Genomic DNA, 14,595 nt, shown 5'->3' with positions numbered 1-14,595 from the left:
CCAAATTTTTGCTGATAAATGCCGAATACAAATTTTAATGCTTTTAAATTGTTATGTGTTCAACTATTAATGTATTTCTACAAAAAAAAAATATTTCCGGGCAAAATTTGATTTTTTTTTCAATTTCTGGAATTCCCGGGACAAATTATAAAAAAATCCCGGGATTCGGGAATTCCCGGTTTTGGAAAAATCCCGGGATTTTTGTCCCGGGAATTCCCGGGATGGACGCACTAGTTTTGAATAAGTTTTGTTTGTTTTCTATACATATCAAAACAAAAAAAAAAGATCTCTTGGAGGTTTTTGGCAGCACTTTTTAGAAAAATGTGTGTAACTCAATCTAAACATTTTTTTAATTTTTTTCTCTGTTTTCTACAATGAGTTTTAGTCAAATTCGCACAACTTTCTAGAACAAAGATAATTGTTTTACCCACATGCTGATGAGATACAGGCTTGGGATCAAGTGTCCCCAGGGATCAAGTCTCCCCACTCTCCCCCAAGCTGGTTTGCTTTCAACCTTGCATTTTGACTTAAATCAAGAGTTTTGTTCTACAATTAGTTGCTATGAGCAAACAATCAAATGTTTTTCAAGATTTTTGAATACTTAATATCGAAAAAAATAAAGCAACAAACATTAAATGATTGGGTAAAACTTAACAATTAGGTACAAACCGCATAGTTAACAAATCAAAATTTGACAAATCTGGCAAAGTAAGGATTAAAAAATTGGAAAAATCTGGCAGACAAAAATCTATCGATTCTGAACGGAGGAAATATACAATGAATTCAAAAGTTTGTAGAATTCAAATGGTGTTATGGTTTCAATAATGTTGAATTTACATTTTCTTTACAAATTTTAACGTTGATTTTAATCAAAACGTTGTTGTTCAAAATGGGTGAAAAATCTGGCATCAATAATCTGTTCAACATCTGGCACAGAGATAGGTGAATCTTTATTCTGCCTGACACTTGAAAAATCTGACATTCCCAGAAGAATCTGGCAACCTGGCAACCCTATACAAACGATTAAAAGCAACAATTCATACGGCGTGCCGAAAACCCCAGTTGATATGTTTTTAAAATCATATCTCGTAATCCTGTTAATAAAGGAATCCGCTGAAAATATTTTAAGACATAGGCTCTTTGGTCCAGACACCGTCAAAACGGCTTTTTTAAGTTTAAAAAAAATTGTCCTTTTCAAAAGTTAGGCTAAATTTTTCGGCCTTTGAAATATTTTTTGTAGAAAGATCAACCTTTTCTTTGCGCCAAGACAACAAAAATCGGTTGAAATGACAACAAAAATCGGTGTAGGCCACCATAGTGGTCAAACAAAAAAATACGGGTCTAATTATTTTGGTTTAGGATAGGTGATATTATTGTTCACAACAATGAAGCTTATTTTTCTGAGTACAATGACCCTTTGTACGAACACAAAGGATTTTTAAGTCAATTTAAAAAAATAACATCGCGGCCCTTCTTGACAGAAAAGGTCCTTCTTATCAGCTCGTTCCAAGGGGACCATAGTTGATCCATCAAAAAATCTGGGGTTTTTTTTTAAAAGGTCCAATAAACCAAATTTCCAGTTTTTGCCTTTTGGGTGTTTTTGAAACCGCCTTGAGCCAGGGGTATTAAAAAACACCCAAAAAGCAAAAATTGAAAATTTGGTTTATTGGACCTTTTCGAAAAAAAACTCCAGAAATGTTCCCTTGTCAATTTTTTTAATCGTTTTAATCATTCATTAATTTAAAGTGGTGCATAAATATTGACAAAGGGCCTTTGGGACCCTATTCGTGCATAGTTTTCAAGCAAATTAATCAAAATTGCTACTGTGAAAAATCAAAATAAAATATCCTATTTTGTCTTAGCTGTATGTTCAGGATTTATTCTGAGTACAGTATTGTTGGAAGTATCCTCCTCCTTCCCAACGCCACTGTCTCCCTCACTTCAGCAACGACTGCATTGGTGGTGCAGAAGATTTGTTCAGAAGACACGGTGCTGGTGCCGAAGCTTTTGATTGCCAGGCGCCTCTACTAATGAGTGTGTGTGTGTGTTTGTGCAGGTCTGCCGACAGCCAATGCACTAACAACAAACAGTTCCAGGTGCAGGTGCAGAATGCAGTCTGCCCACCAGACATCACATACCATGGATCTCGAGGGGTAGGTTTGAGTGGGTGATGGGTGGAGGGGGCACATACCGATTGTTTGGCCAACCCGCCTCCCACAACCACTTTGCCCACCCGATGAGGTGCATTTTTAATCAAATTTTACACTCCGGTGCCGGGGTCGGACTTGGAAGTCATGCTAAGTAATCGTAATCGTAGCAGGCTCCCCGCGCAAAACTTCTCCAGCGAGCTCAGAGAGAGAGCGAGAGGTCGCTCTTGGGTGGCTACTTGGATGAGGTTGTGTGTGTGTGCTATTTTGCGATAATGATTTAGCTGCAGGAAAGTGTGATTAATTTGTTTGCACTAATTGATAATGATTAGTTGGGATGGGTGCTGCTGCCGGTGTTGGTGGTGGTGGTGGTGGTGGTATTGGGCTCACACCGTGAGAGAGACACTTGCAAAGTCAGTCAGTCTGTCTGTTTCCCGGCTGTCAGTGTGTCTTTCCCTGTGGTATTGGTGTTTCCACTAATGAGCGTAGAAACACTCGCCGAGTTGGCGGTGAATTTGCCGTAATTATATGGAAGATTTATTCCTCGTGGAGGAAACAAAAGGAACAAAACGAGAAAGATTCAATTTCGCACATTCGCACGTGAGATTGATTGATTGGCGGGTGATTGTGGAAAGGTGGCAATTTGAGAATTGTTTAGCATTCGCGTGAACGCGTGCGAGAGCTTCTTCTCCGAGTGCCTCGTGGCAAGGATAATTGGAGATCGGAACCGGGCAGGTGTGATCTTTAACAAGGTCGCTATTAAGTTTATTTATGGAGAGTTGAGTTCTTTTTTAGCAAAATTTATAAAAGTTTCAGAATTCAATAAGATCCAAATTTTCTACACGAAACTCTAAGGGCCCTTACAGAGTGGACGCTGCAAGCGACGCTACAAGCGACGCGACTAATTTGACAGGCGAAGCGACTACGCGCGACTCATTTGCGGCCAGCAGAAATCGCGCGCGTATTCATAGTGAAAGCGATCTGAAGCGACGCTGCAAGCGACGAACTAGCAACTGTCAAAATGAACGCGCGACCAACCTGTGCTAACCGAGGTTTGTCGCTTGTCAATCGCGCGTTCTACTCGAGGTTGGTTGTTTTTTTGTCCGAGTTTTTTTGTTTTAAAAGTTGTTTTAGCTAAAAAAAATGTCACAGGCAGAATTTGAGACAGAGGAGTTGATTGCAGGCGTTTTTGAACGTCCTGCATTGTGGGATAAGTCGGCCAAATCACACCGGAACCGTGTCACCACCGAGACTGCTTGGAAAAGTTTGGCCGTACAGCTGCAACTTCCGGGAGATAATAGTGAGTACCATCAACAGAAGCACAAATACATTTATGGGGTGAATGGGGACAGCAGTGTGTGTTTTTAAATTTCAAGTAGAAATGTTTTGGAAAAGTTATTTTTTTTGATTGGAAATAATCTGCAAATTAACCCGCATAGGTCTGGGTGAAAGTGGAATCACTAGAATGGCCATAACTCAGCGAAAACTTAACCAATTTGCATACTTCTTTATTAGTTGGACTAGTTGTCACACGGATGTTTATTTTCCGAAAATGCCCTCGCAGAACCCGGAAATGTTCCGGTGGTCGGAGATATTCCGGTGGGTCACTGGTTCAAAAATTGCCATGGATTTTGAACTACCGGGGATGTTCCGCGGGCAGGTTCCCTACCCCGGAAGAACCGGTGAAGAGACGGTCAAAAATAAAACTATTTCTATCATGGCAATATGGGTGTCAAAGTTTATCATTTTTAAAATCAAGCTCACTTATGGACCGATCTGGCCACTTTGGGACCGGTTCCCGGTACTCCGGTGAAACCCGGAATATGGAAAATTCAAATAAGGAAATAAGGAAATAAGGAAATAAGGAAATAAGGAAATAAGGAAATAAGGAAATAAGGAAATAAGGAAATAAGGAAATAAGGAAATAAGGAAATAAGGAAATAAGGAAATAAGGAAATAAGGTAATAAGGAAATAAGGAAATAAGGAAATTAGGAAATAAGGAAATAAGGAAAAAAGGAAAAAAGGAAAAAAGGAAATAAGGAAATAAGGAAATAACGAAATAAGGAAATAAGGAAATAAGGAAATAAGGAAATAAGGTAATAAGGAAATAAGGAAATAAGGAAATAAGGAAATAAGGTAATAAGGTAATAAGGAAATAAGGAAATAAGGAAATAAGGAAATAAGGTAATAAGGAAATAAGGTAATAAGGAAATAAGGAAATAAGGAAATAAGGTAATAAGGAAATAAGGAAATAAGGAAATAAGGAAATAAGGAAATAAGGAAATAAGGAAATAAGGAAATAAGGAAATAAGGAAATAAGGAAATAAGGAAATAAGGAAATAAGGTAATAAGGAAAAAAGGAAATAAGGAAATAAGGAAATAAGGAAATAAGGAAATAAGGAAATAAGGAAATAAGGAAATAAGGAAATAAGGAAATAAGGAAATAAGGAAATAAGGAAATAAGGAAATAAGGAAATAAGGAAATTAGGAAATTAGGAAATAAGGAAATAAGGAAAAAAGGAAAAAAGGAAATAAGGAAATAAGGAAATAAGGAAATAAGGAAATAAGGAAATAAGGAAATAAGGTAATAAGGAAATAAGGAAATAAGGAAATAAGGAAATAAGGAAATAAGGAAATAAGGAAATAAGGAAATAAGGTAATAAGGAAATAAGGAAATAAGGAAATAAGGAAATAAGGAAATAAGGAAATAAGGAAATAAGGAAATAAGGAAATAAGGAAATAAGGAAATAAGGAAATAAGGAAATAAGGAAATAAGGAAATAAGGAAATAAGGAAATAAGGAAATAAGGAAATAAGGAAATAAGGAAATAAGGAAATAAGGAAATAAGGAAATAAGGAAATAAGGAAATAAGGAAATAAGGAAATAAGGAAATTAGGAAATAAGGAAATAAGGAAATAAGGTAATAAGGTAATAAGGAAATAAGGTAATAAGGAAATAAGGAAATTAATTAAGAAATAAGGAAAAATTAAACTATGAAATTAGGCAATAAAGAAATTTGAAAATAAAGAAATTATGAAACCATGAAATTAGGAAATAATAAAATAAGAAAATTATGAAAAGATGAAATTATAAAATAAGGAAAATTGGAAATTAGAAAATTAGGAAAAAAGGGAATTAGTGAATTCAAAAAAAGGAAATTAGCAAATTAAGAAATTAGGAAATTAAGAAACTAGGAAATTTGAAACTTTGAAATTAGGCAATAAAGAAATTTGGTATTAAGGAAATTAGGAAATTATAAAATGAGAAAATTATGAAATCATGAAATTATAAAATAAGGAAATTAGGAAATTAGAAAATTAGGAAATTAGAAAATTAGGAAATTGGTGAATTAAAAAAATCATGAAATTAAGAAATTAGTAAATAAGCAAAATTGGAAATTAGGAAATAAGGAAATTATGAAACTATAAAATTGGGAAGTTAGGAAATTTTGAAATTAAATTCTTAAATTCTAAAATTCTAAAATTCTTAAATTCTTAAATTCTTAAATTCTTAAATTCTTAAATTCTTAAATTCTTAAATTCTAAAATTCTAAAATTCTTAAATTCTTAAATTCTTAAATTCTTAAATTCTTAAATTCTTAAATTCTTAAATTCTTAAATTCTTAAATTCTTAAATTCTTAAATTCTTAAATTCTTAAATTCTTAAATTCTTAAATTCTTAAATTCTTAAATTCTTAAATTCTTAAATTCTTAAATTCTTAAATTCTTAAATTCTTAAATTCTTAAATTCTTAAATTCTTAAATTCTTAAATTCTTAAATTCTTAAATTCTTAAATTCTTAAATTCTTAAATTCTTAAATTCTTAAATTCTTAAATTCTTAAATTCTTAAATTCTTAAATTCTTAAATTCTTAAATTCTTAAATTCTTAAATTCTTAAATTCTTAAATTCTTAAATTCTTAAATTCTTAAATTCTTAAATTCTTAAATTCTTAAATTCTTAAATTCTTAAATTCTTAAATTCTTAAATTCTTAAATTCTTAAATTCTTAAATTCTTAAATTCTTAAATTCTTAAATTCTTAAATTCTTAAATTCTTAAATTCTTAAATTCTTAAATTCTTAAATTCTTAAATTCTTAAATTCTTAAATTCTTAAATTCTTAAATTCTTAAATTCTTAAATTCTTAAATTCTTAAATTCTTAAATTCTTAAAGGTTTTAATGCCACAATTTGTGAAGTCATATTTAAAGATTTAGAATTTTTGAAAAGAATTTTTTTTCGGAGTGAAATTTTAGCAAGGATTTTGGAATACAAACTGTTTTTAAGTTATTATATTTTGAATTTGTAGACTTTCGATATTAAAATTTTAGATTTTGGATTATTTTTGAGCTTATATTTTGGAAGTTAAATTTTTTTATCAGATTTTTAAATGTTTTATTTTCTATTTTGTTAATATTGGTCAAAATTATTGTTTACCAGATACACGGTTTGCAAAAGATTTTTTTTCATTACACTTTCCTCGACCGTCTCCTGAGGTATTTTTTTATTTTTTTTATTCTTAAATTCTAAAAATATAGGAACTTAAATTCTTAAATTCCTAAATTTTTAATTTTTATATTTTTAAATTTATTTTTGCCTTCCTCACCTTACTGTGGAATGGCTATAAAATCACTCAAAAATGAACTTATTAATTTGACCTCGTAGAACCACCTTGACGTATACATATCGATTCAGAATCATGTTCTGAGCAAATGTCTGTGTGGATGTGTGTAGGTGGGTGGACAAAAAAAATGCCACTTGATTATCTCCGGACTGGATGAACTGATCTTGCAATCGCTCCCTCTTCTTTGTTCTGCTGTTCGTAAAGCTGTCAGTGCAAGTTACACATATAAACTAAATTTCGACTTGGTGAAGAAGTTGAAGTTGTGAAACTTCGAGTTTTTTTACATTTGACTCTGCAGAGAAGGTCCCATTGTAGATCGTCCTTCAGGGATATCCGGACCGCCCGATCTCCGACCTGGATTAAACCTGACGGGCGTCAAGGTCAAGCCTCGAGAGATAAAGGTGCTCTCGAAATCGACAACGGTGACAGGTACGTACACATTGTATCTCCTGTACTTCGATCGTGGGTCCGTCAAAATCCAGGACTTACGGCGGATCAAAGCCCTGGACTTCTTCGTGACGTGGCGATTCTACACGAAGAATCCGGCCGACGCATGTCACCGCTGTCAAAAATTCGGACACGGTTCCAGAAACTGCAATCTCTCACTCCGGTGCGTAAAGTGCGGTGAGACCCACTTCACCGTATAGTGCAATCTTCCGCGGAAAGATCAGCTGGGGGAAAACGCCCAGCAGCACAAAGCGCGTGTCAAGTGCGCGAACTGTGGTGGAAACCACACCGCGAATTTCCGTGGCTGTGCCGCGCGGAAAAAGTACCTCTAGGAGCAGGACAAGGAAAAGAAAGCGCCAGCTTCCAGCTTATTTACTAATAAAAACTAATTGAATTGAATTGAATATTTTAAAGATTTCTTATAAGATATTTGGTTTCGAATAAAATTATTGGTGGATAGGAAAAAAACAAAAAAATGAGTTGTGTAGTTCTTTATTCCAATGCATAAAACATAAAAATTCAATCCATCTGGCACGTCCCATTTGCCTACAACTTGTTGTTCCATACAAATTCGCTGAACTTGTCTCGGACGACTCGTCCGCTGCTCACATTCACCCGGTTTGACCTCCTAGCAACATTTGGCCTGATATTCCTTTCAAAATCATCGACTTCTTCTAACATTTGAGCCGTCCCTTCAAGGTCTATAATTACGTTATGCAGTACACAAATGGCTTTAGTAATACACTCAGCTGTGGCTACATCTGTTTCGATTGGCTTCCACAAGATGCGCCATTTTGCATTAATTCCCCCGAATGCGCATTCAACACACTTGCGAGCTTTGGATAGTCTTTCATTAAAATATTCGCCTTGTTCATCGCAATTCCGCCGAGAAAATGGTCGCAACAAATTCGGCAGTAGGGGGTATGCCTCATCACCGACAAATACATACGGGACGCTCACGTTGGACCCTGGAAGTTTAGCATCCGGTGGGATTCCGAGCTTTCCGGCTCTCATCAGTTCATGCAACACCGATGAGCTGAAAGTTCCGCCGTCACTCTGCTTCCCAAACCCTCCTACCTCAATCGTGACGAACCTGCAGTTCGCATCTGCTACGGCTTGTAGAACCACCGAGAAATACTTTTTATAATTAAAGTACATGGAGCCAGACTTGGGGGGGCATTGAATCCGGATATGTTTTCCGTCAATTGCTCCAATGCAATTGGGAAAATCCCATAAGTGCCAGTAATCTTGAGCGATATTTAGGAATGATTCCATCGATGGTGGCGGCATGTGTGTAGGTTTTAGTGTGATCCATAATGCTTTGCATGTTTCCCTGATAATGTATGCAGCTGTAGACACACCGATGCGGAACGTGAAGTGCATTACGTTGTATGACAATCCAGTTGCTAGAAATCTGAAAAAAAAATGCTTAGTTTTATTTAAAATATTTTATCAGTTTTGTATAAATAATGAAAAACAAATTAAAATTTATGTTCATTCGGTGTTCAGCTCTTTTTAATTACAGAGTGGCCACTGGCCATGCATTTGATACAAACTCTTATAATATTTCGATGAATTAAAAAAAAATAAAATTTCAAAAATTCGAAATCTTTAAATATGACTTCACAAATTGTGGCATTAAAACCTTTAAGAATTTAAGAATTTAGGAATTTAAGAATTTAAGAATTTAAGAATTTAAGAATTTAAGAATTTAAGAATTTAAGAATTTAAGAATTTAAGAATTTAAGAATTTAAGAATTTAAGAATTTAAGAATTTAAGAATTTAAGAATTTAAGAATTTAAGAATTTAAGAATTTAAGAATTTAAGAATTTAAGAATTTAAGAATTTAAGAATTTAAGAATTTAAGAATTTAAGAATTTAAGAATTTAAGAATTTAAGAATTTAAGAATTTAAGAATTTAAGAATTTAAGAATTTAAGAATTTAAGAATTTAAGAATTTAAGAATTTAAGAATTTAAGAATTTAAGAATTTAAGAATTTAAGAATTTAAGAATTTAAGAATTTAAGAATTTAAGAATTTAAGAATTTAAGAATTTAAGAATTTAAGAATTTAAGAATTTAAGAATTTTAGAATTTTAGAATTTTAGAATTTTAGAATTTTAGAATTTTAGAATTTTAGAATTTTAGAATTTTAGAATTTTAGAATTTTAGAATTTTAGAATTTTAGAATTTTAGAATTTTAGAATTTAAGAATTTAAGAATTTAAGAATTTAAGAATTTAAGAATTTAAGAATTTAAGAATTTAAGAATTTAAGAATTTTAGAATTTAAGAATTTAAGAATTTAAGAATTTAAGAATTTAAGAATTTAAGAATTTAAGAATTTAAGAATTTAAGAATTTAAGAATTTAAGAATTTAAGAATTTAAGAATTTAAGAATTTAAGAATTTAAGAATTTAAGAATTTAAGAATTTAAGAATTTAAGAATTTAAGAATTTAAGAATTTAAGAATTTAAGAATTTAAGAATTTAAGAATTTAAGAATTTAAGAATTTAAGAATTTAAGAATTTAAGAATTTTAGAATTTTAGAATTTTAGAATTTTAGAATTTTAGAATTTTAGAATTTTAGAATTTTAGAATTTTAGAATTTTAGAATTTTAGAATTTTAGAATTTTAGAATTTTAGAATTTTAGAATTTTAGAATTTTAGAATTTAAGAATTTTAGAATTTTAGAATTTAAGAATTTAAGAATTTAAGAATTTTAGAATTTTAGAATTTTAGAATTTTAGAATTTTAGAATTTTAGAATTTTAGAATTTTAGAATTTTAGAATTTTAGAATTTTAGAATTTTAGAATTTTAGAATTTTAGAATTTTAGAATTTTAGAATTTTAGAATTTTAGAATTTTAGAATTTTAGAATTTCAGAATTTTAGAATTTTAGAATTTTAGAATTTTAGAATTTTAGAATTTTAGAATTTTAGAATTTTAGAATTTCAGAATTTTAGAATTTCAGAATTTCAGAATTTCAGAATTTCAGAATTTCAGAATTTCAGAATTTCAGAATTTAAGATTTGATAAAATGTTGTTCTATTGATTGTTTTATTTAGTTTTAATTTTCCAATGCTTGAATTTTGTTTTTTTTTAATTTTTGAATTCTTGAATTTTTGGAGTTTTTAATTTTCGATTTTCATAATTTTAAATTTAGAAATTTCAGAAATGTAATAGGGGAACTATACCCTTTTTCAGCCTATTTCGTTTATCGGCCTATCAGCACTTTGCTCATGAATTAGAGCTTTCATAAAGTGTTTTTGACTGGTCCAAAGTAATAAATAGCTCAAATAAAAGTGAGCAAACAACTCTCCATTGTTGATACACTTGAAAAAGTTGATTTAATAGCGGAAAACGGCAAAAGTGATGATAATTGGTCGAACGGCTTAGAGTGATTAAAATGGGTATATTTCCCCTACTTAAAAAAATAAGGTTAATAAAACATCACTCAAAACTCAAAAGAAATTGAATATTCAAAGCCGGTAGCAGATGTTAACAATGAGTTGAATGTAAGAATAAATTTAAGAAATCATTAACAAAAATAATCTTTTCATTAAGATTATGTCAACGTTTCTTATTAAGACATTACAAACAAACATTTTCGGAAGAAAAAATCAATTTTGTTTCAGTATCAACTTCTAGAAATCGAAGGTTTTGCAGTTAAAACATATGTCGTAATTCTTGATATTATTTATCTTTATAACTTAAAAGTAATTCTATCTCTCTCAATTATTGTATATCCGCGAAATCCACGCCTTTGCAAATTTAGCCAGTAAATCCGCGCCATCCGCGCGATCCGCGCCGTCCGTAACAACCCTGATCGAAATTATGAGTTAGTTTTAATTATATAGATATAATTTATTTGTTTGCATCTAACAAAAACATTTTTTTTATATCTTTTTTAAAGCTTCAGTCGCACTTCTCCGAAAAAAGTGGAAGGCTTTGCGGGACACCTACCGGCGAGAGTTGCAGAAAATACCGGTTTCACGATCTGGAGATGCCGCCATCGAGCCTGAGGAAAACTACACAACATGGGCACATTTCAGCAGCATGACGTTTGTACGTGACCAATTGCGACCAAGAAAAATGACGGGCAACCTTCAACCAATTAACCAGGAACCGGAAACACCAAGCGATGGCGAGGAAAGCACGCATGAAGAGTTCCTTGATGATAGTACGGTTAGTACGTTTGAGGTGTCTCATCCACCCGCAGACGAATGTGCGCCACCTCTGGAGAAAAAGAAGAAAATGACAAAAAACAACCACGCTGAACGACTGTTAGATATCGAGAACAAGAAACTTCAGCTGATGGAGAAGAAAATGGCCCACAAGGAACGGGACGAAGATGAAGCGTTCCTCGAAAGCCTCCTCCCGCACTTGCGGAAACTGACTCCCCTCCAGAAGTTGCGCTGCCGAATCGAGTTGCAGAATGTTGTGCTTGAACATGCGTACCCTGCGGGCCATAATGATGACGTGAATATGTAAGATTGCGAGATTGAAGCCGAATCAGATTTAAATGTAACAGTGAAATGCAATAATCATAAAAAAACAAGCCAATCTAATCAAATAAGGCAAAATAAAATGTAAATTAAACATTGAACTGAAATAAAATAAAATAAACACACACATCTCTTCAGAAATTCACCGAAATAGTTACTTTAAGGGTGCACAGGAAGTGCAACCAAGAAGTTATTGTCTTTTTAATCCAAAATAGTTTAATTGACGGACTGCAGGGTTTTGCCATTCAGAATACTGTAAACAATATAAATATATAAACCGGGTAATAATAACCAGGAACGTACTATTCCTTACTGAAGCGTGTACTTGGTTTTGACAGTGAATGAAAAAAGGCGCGTGTTTATGTTTACGCTGAGGACAGCTGAGAATGAACTTTTTGGCGCGGAAGTATGAGTGTGATTGAATTGTGCAGGAACCGGTTAGCGGAATCCGGAACAGAACACGACGGAAGCAGACATGAGGTCAGTGGGTGGTTGGGAGGTGCTGCGTCCGGAATGTCGTGTCTCAAGGAGTCTGGACGGACCAGAAGGGTCAGCGAACAACGGCATGACTGTAGATTGACATAACTTTCAATTTCATAAAGTTTGATGTGTCGGATTATAGGGTTTCTCTCATATCCCGGAAGTGTCCCCAAGAGGCCACCGGTAACTGGTTCCAGATTGGCCAAGATGGACATCGAACAACGGAATGACCGTAGATTGACATATCATTGAATTTCATGAAGTTTGATGTGCAACATGATGGGTTTTACCAAAAAACTCAAGTTGGCCGTTCATCGGGTACCAGGGAACCGATTCCAGGTTACCCGGAACTGGCCAAAAATACTCCAGAATCCGGAATTTTTTCAGAATTTTAATTTTTGTATTTTTTTATCCAACTGAAACTTTTTTGGTGCCTTCGGTATGCCCAAAGAATCCATTTTGCATCATTAGTTTGTCCACATTATTTTCCATACAAATTTGGCAGCTGTCCATACAAAAATGATGTATGAAAATTCAAAAATCTGTATCTTTTGAAGGAATTTTTTGATCGATTTGGTGTCTTCGGCAAAGTTGTAGGTATGGATATGAACTACACTGAAACAAAATTTATTTGGTTTGTTTGTTTGATAAATTGATTCTTGAGATTCAAATTTCCGATTTTTTTGCGGATTTTGGCGAATTCCCGACTTTTTCGATTTCCCGACTTGAGCGGGCACCCTGCAAGTTATGTTACCCCTTAAATGGTATCTGTTATCTTGGAATTTACTACATAAAATAGTTCTGAGTATCAAATTGCTGATGGGCACTTTTCTAATGTTGATCCACAAATAAGATATAAAAAATGTACTTACCGTAATGTTATAAAAAGGCGTTCTCTGGGGGTTATTGGTGATTTTATAAAATTACTCCAATCCTTCATCAGGAGCGGTTCCACTTGTTTCAATATGTAATTGAAAGTATTTTCCGACATTCTCAAATACTGCCGAAATTTTGCCGGATCTGCTTGCAGCTGGGGGTAGAGGTGGTGGAATTCCCCATGCTGCTCGCGTTCCCTGTTTATTGGGTGAATCCCGAATCGTTTTCCTGGCTCGATTAACATTTTCTTCACCGCATCCGACGCAAAGAACTCTTCGTCAGAATCCATCCTGAAGTTTATTGAAACTGAACTGGGGTTGTTTGTTTACTCAATACATTCGCATTGTTTGGAGTCGCTTTTAGTCGCTTTCACTCTGGGACGAAAATCTAGTCGCGCGTTGTCGCGCGTAGTCGCTTCGCCTGTCAAATTAGTCGCGTCGCTTGTAGCATCGCTTGTAGCGTCCACTCTGTAGGCACCCTAACTTATATTTGGATCGAACAAATTTCAAATAACAATCCTCGAACTTTAAGTATGGCATTTACTTGCTTACTACCAGTAATGACTTTTTAATGAAGTAATCTGATGAGGGTAGTTTGGGAAAAAGTATCAAAATGTCAGAAAGCATCAGAAAGGTCTGTTTCCCACAGTTTTCTGCAGTGCTAAAAGAAAACTATGATGATATTCGTATGATGATGCACTTCCTGAAGAGATTTAACACATCTGGAGTTTTTTTTTTATTTAAAAAAAAACTGAAAATTTGGTTTATTGGACCTTTTCAAAAAAAAAAAATCTACAGACATGATCATGTTATGTTTGGTATTGCGCTTTCAACAGCATTCAGCTAAGGGTGTACTTTTAACCTAATCTATTCAATCTTGAACAACTAATTATTAAAACTAAATTTAATTTTGACAATTTGAATCTTATTATTTGTAAAACAGCCTGTAGTAGGCACCCTAAAAAACCAACCATCTCTAGTCTGCCAACGGTGATGATACCACGTCTCAGTCATCATCACCGCAAAGCACATCATTGTCAAGCGTGAAAAAAGCATCGTAAATTATTTTTAATCGTACCAAGAGATAATCATGCTTTTAAAACCCCATCTCCGAGACCTTCCTTCCTTTTTTGCTACTACTCCTACTTTCATATCAGTCCCAAAACAGCTCAATCCACTCGGTAGGTCCCGCGCCGATAAGCCTACTAAGACTCGCCGTACAATCTTTCGCTCGGAGTTTTGTAAACGGCCCAGGTTATCCCCACGTGACCTTTTGCCAAAATCGAGAGCGCATTCCGCGAGCTGTCACCGCTCCGCGTTGCTAAATTTATGACCCCGCCAAGTAACACTCGCGGTTGTAAACAAAGCGTGTTCAAAGTGCCGACAGCAAAATTGCGCATACGTCACTTTGTACTCTTAAAACTTCCACGTGATTTTCACGCAAAAATCCATAAACTACATGCAACAAAGTCATTAATTTGGTATCGTTTCCCTCTCCCCTCTCTCTCTCTCTACTTT

General features: G+C 33.7%; 3 protein-coding genes across 6 annotated transcripts in view; 2 read left to right on the top strand and 1 right to left on the bottom strand.

Annotated features, from left to right (window-relative positions):
* LOC120419584 (optomotor-blind protein) overlaps positions 1 to 14,595 on the top strand; it is a 255,389-nt gene that overhangs the window by 114,541 nt on the left and 126,253 nt on the right. The window lies entirely within an intron of this gene.
* On the top strand, positions 3,002 to 13,495 carry LOC120419574 (uncharacterized). Its single transcript, XM_039582299.2, has 2 exons — positions 3,002 to 3,447; positions 11,131 to 13,495. Exons 1-2 carry the CDS (start codon positions 3,291 to 3,293, stop codon positions 11,706 to 11,708), a joined length of 735 nt encoding a protein of 244 aa, XP_039438233.1. The 5' UTR covers positions 3,002 to 3,290; the 3' UTR covers positions 11,709 to 13,495.
* Positions 7,572 to 8,845, bottom strand: LOC128092631 (uncharacterized). The gene has a single exon (XM_052706873.1). The coding sequence runs from the start codon at positions 8,597 to 8,599 to the stop codon at positions 7,763 to 7,765; it is 837 nt and encodes a 278-aa protein (XP_052562833.1). The 5' UTR covers positions 8,600 to 8,845; the 3' UTR covers positions 7,572 to 7,762.

The sequence above is a fragment of the Culex pipiens genome, chromosome 2 (genome assembly GCF_016801865.2).
Source record: "Culex pipiens pallens isolate TS chromosome 2, TS_CPP_V2, whole genome shotgun sequence".
Classification (NCBI taxonomy): domain Eukaryota; kingdom Metazoa; phylum Arthropoda; class Insecta; order Diptera; family Culicidae; genus Culex; species Culex pipiens.
This window is presented reverse-complemented; position numbering and strand designations above follow the sequence as displayed.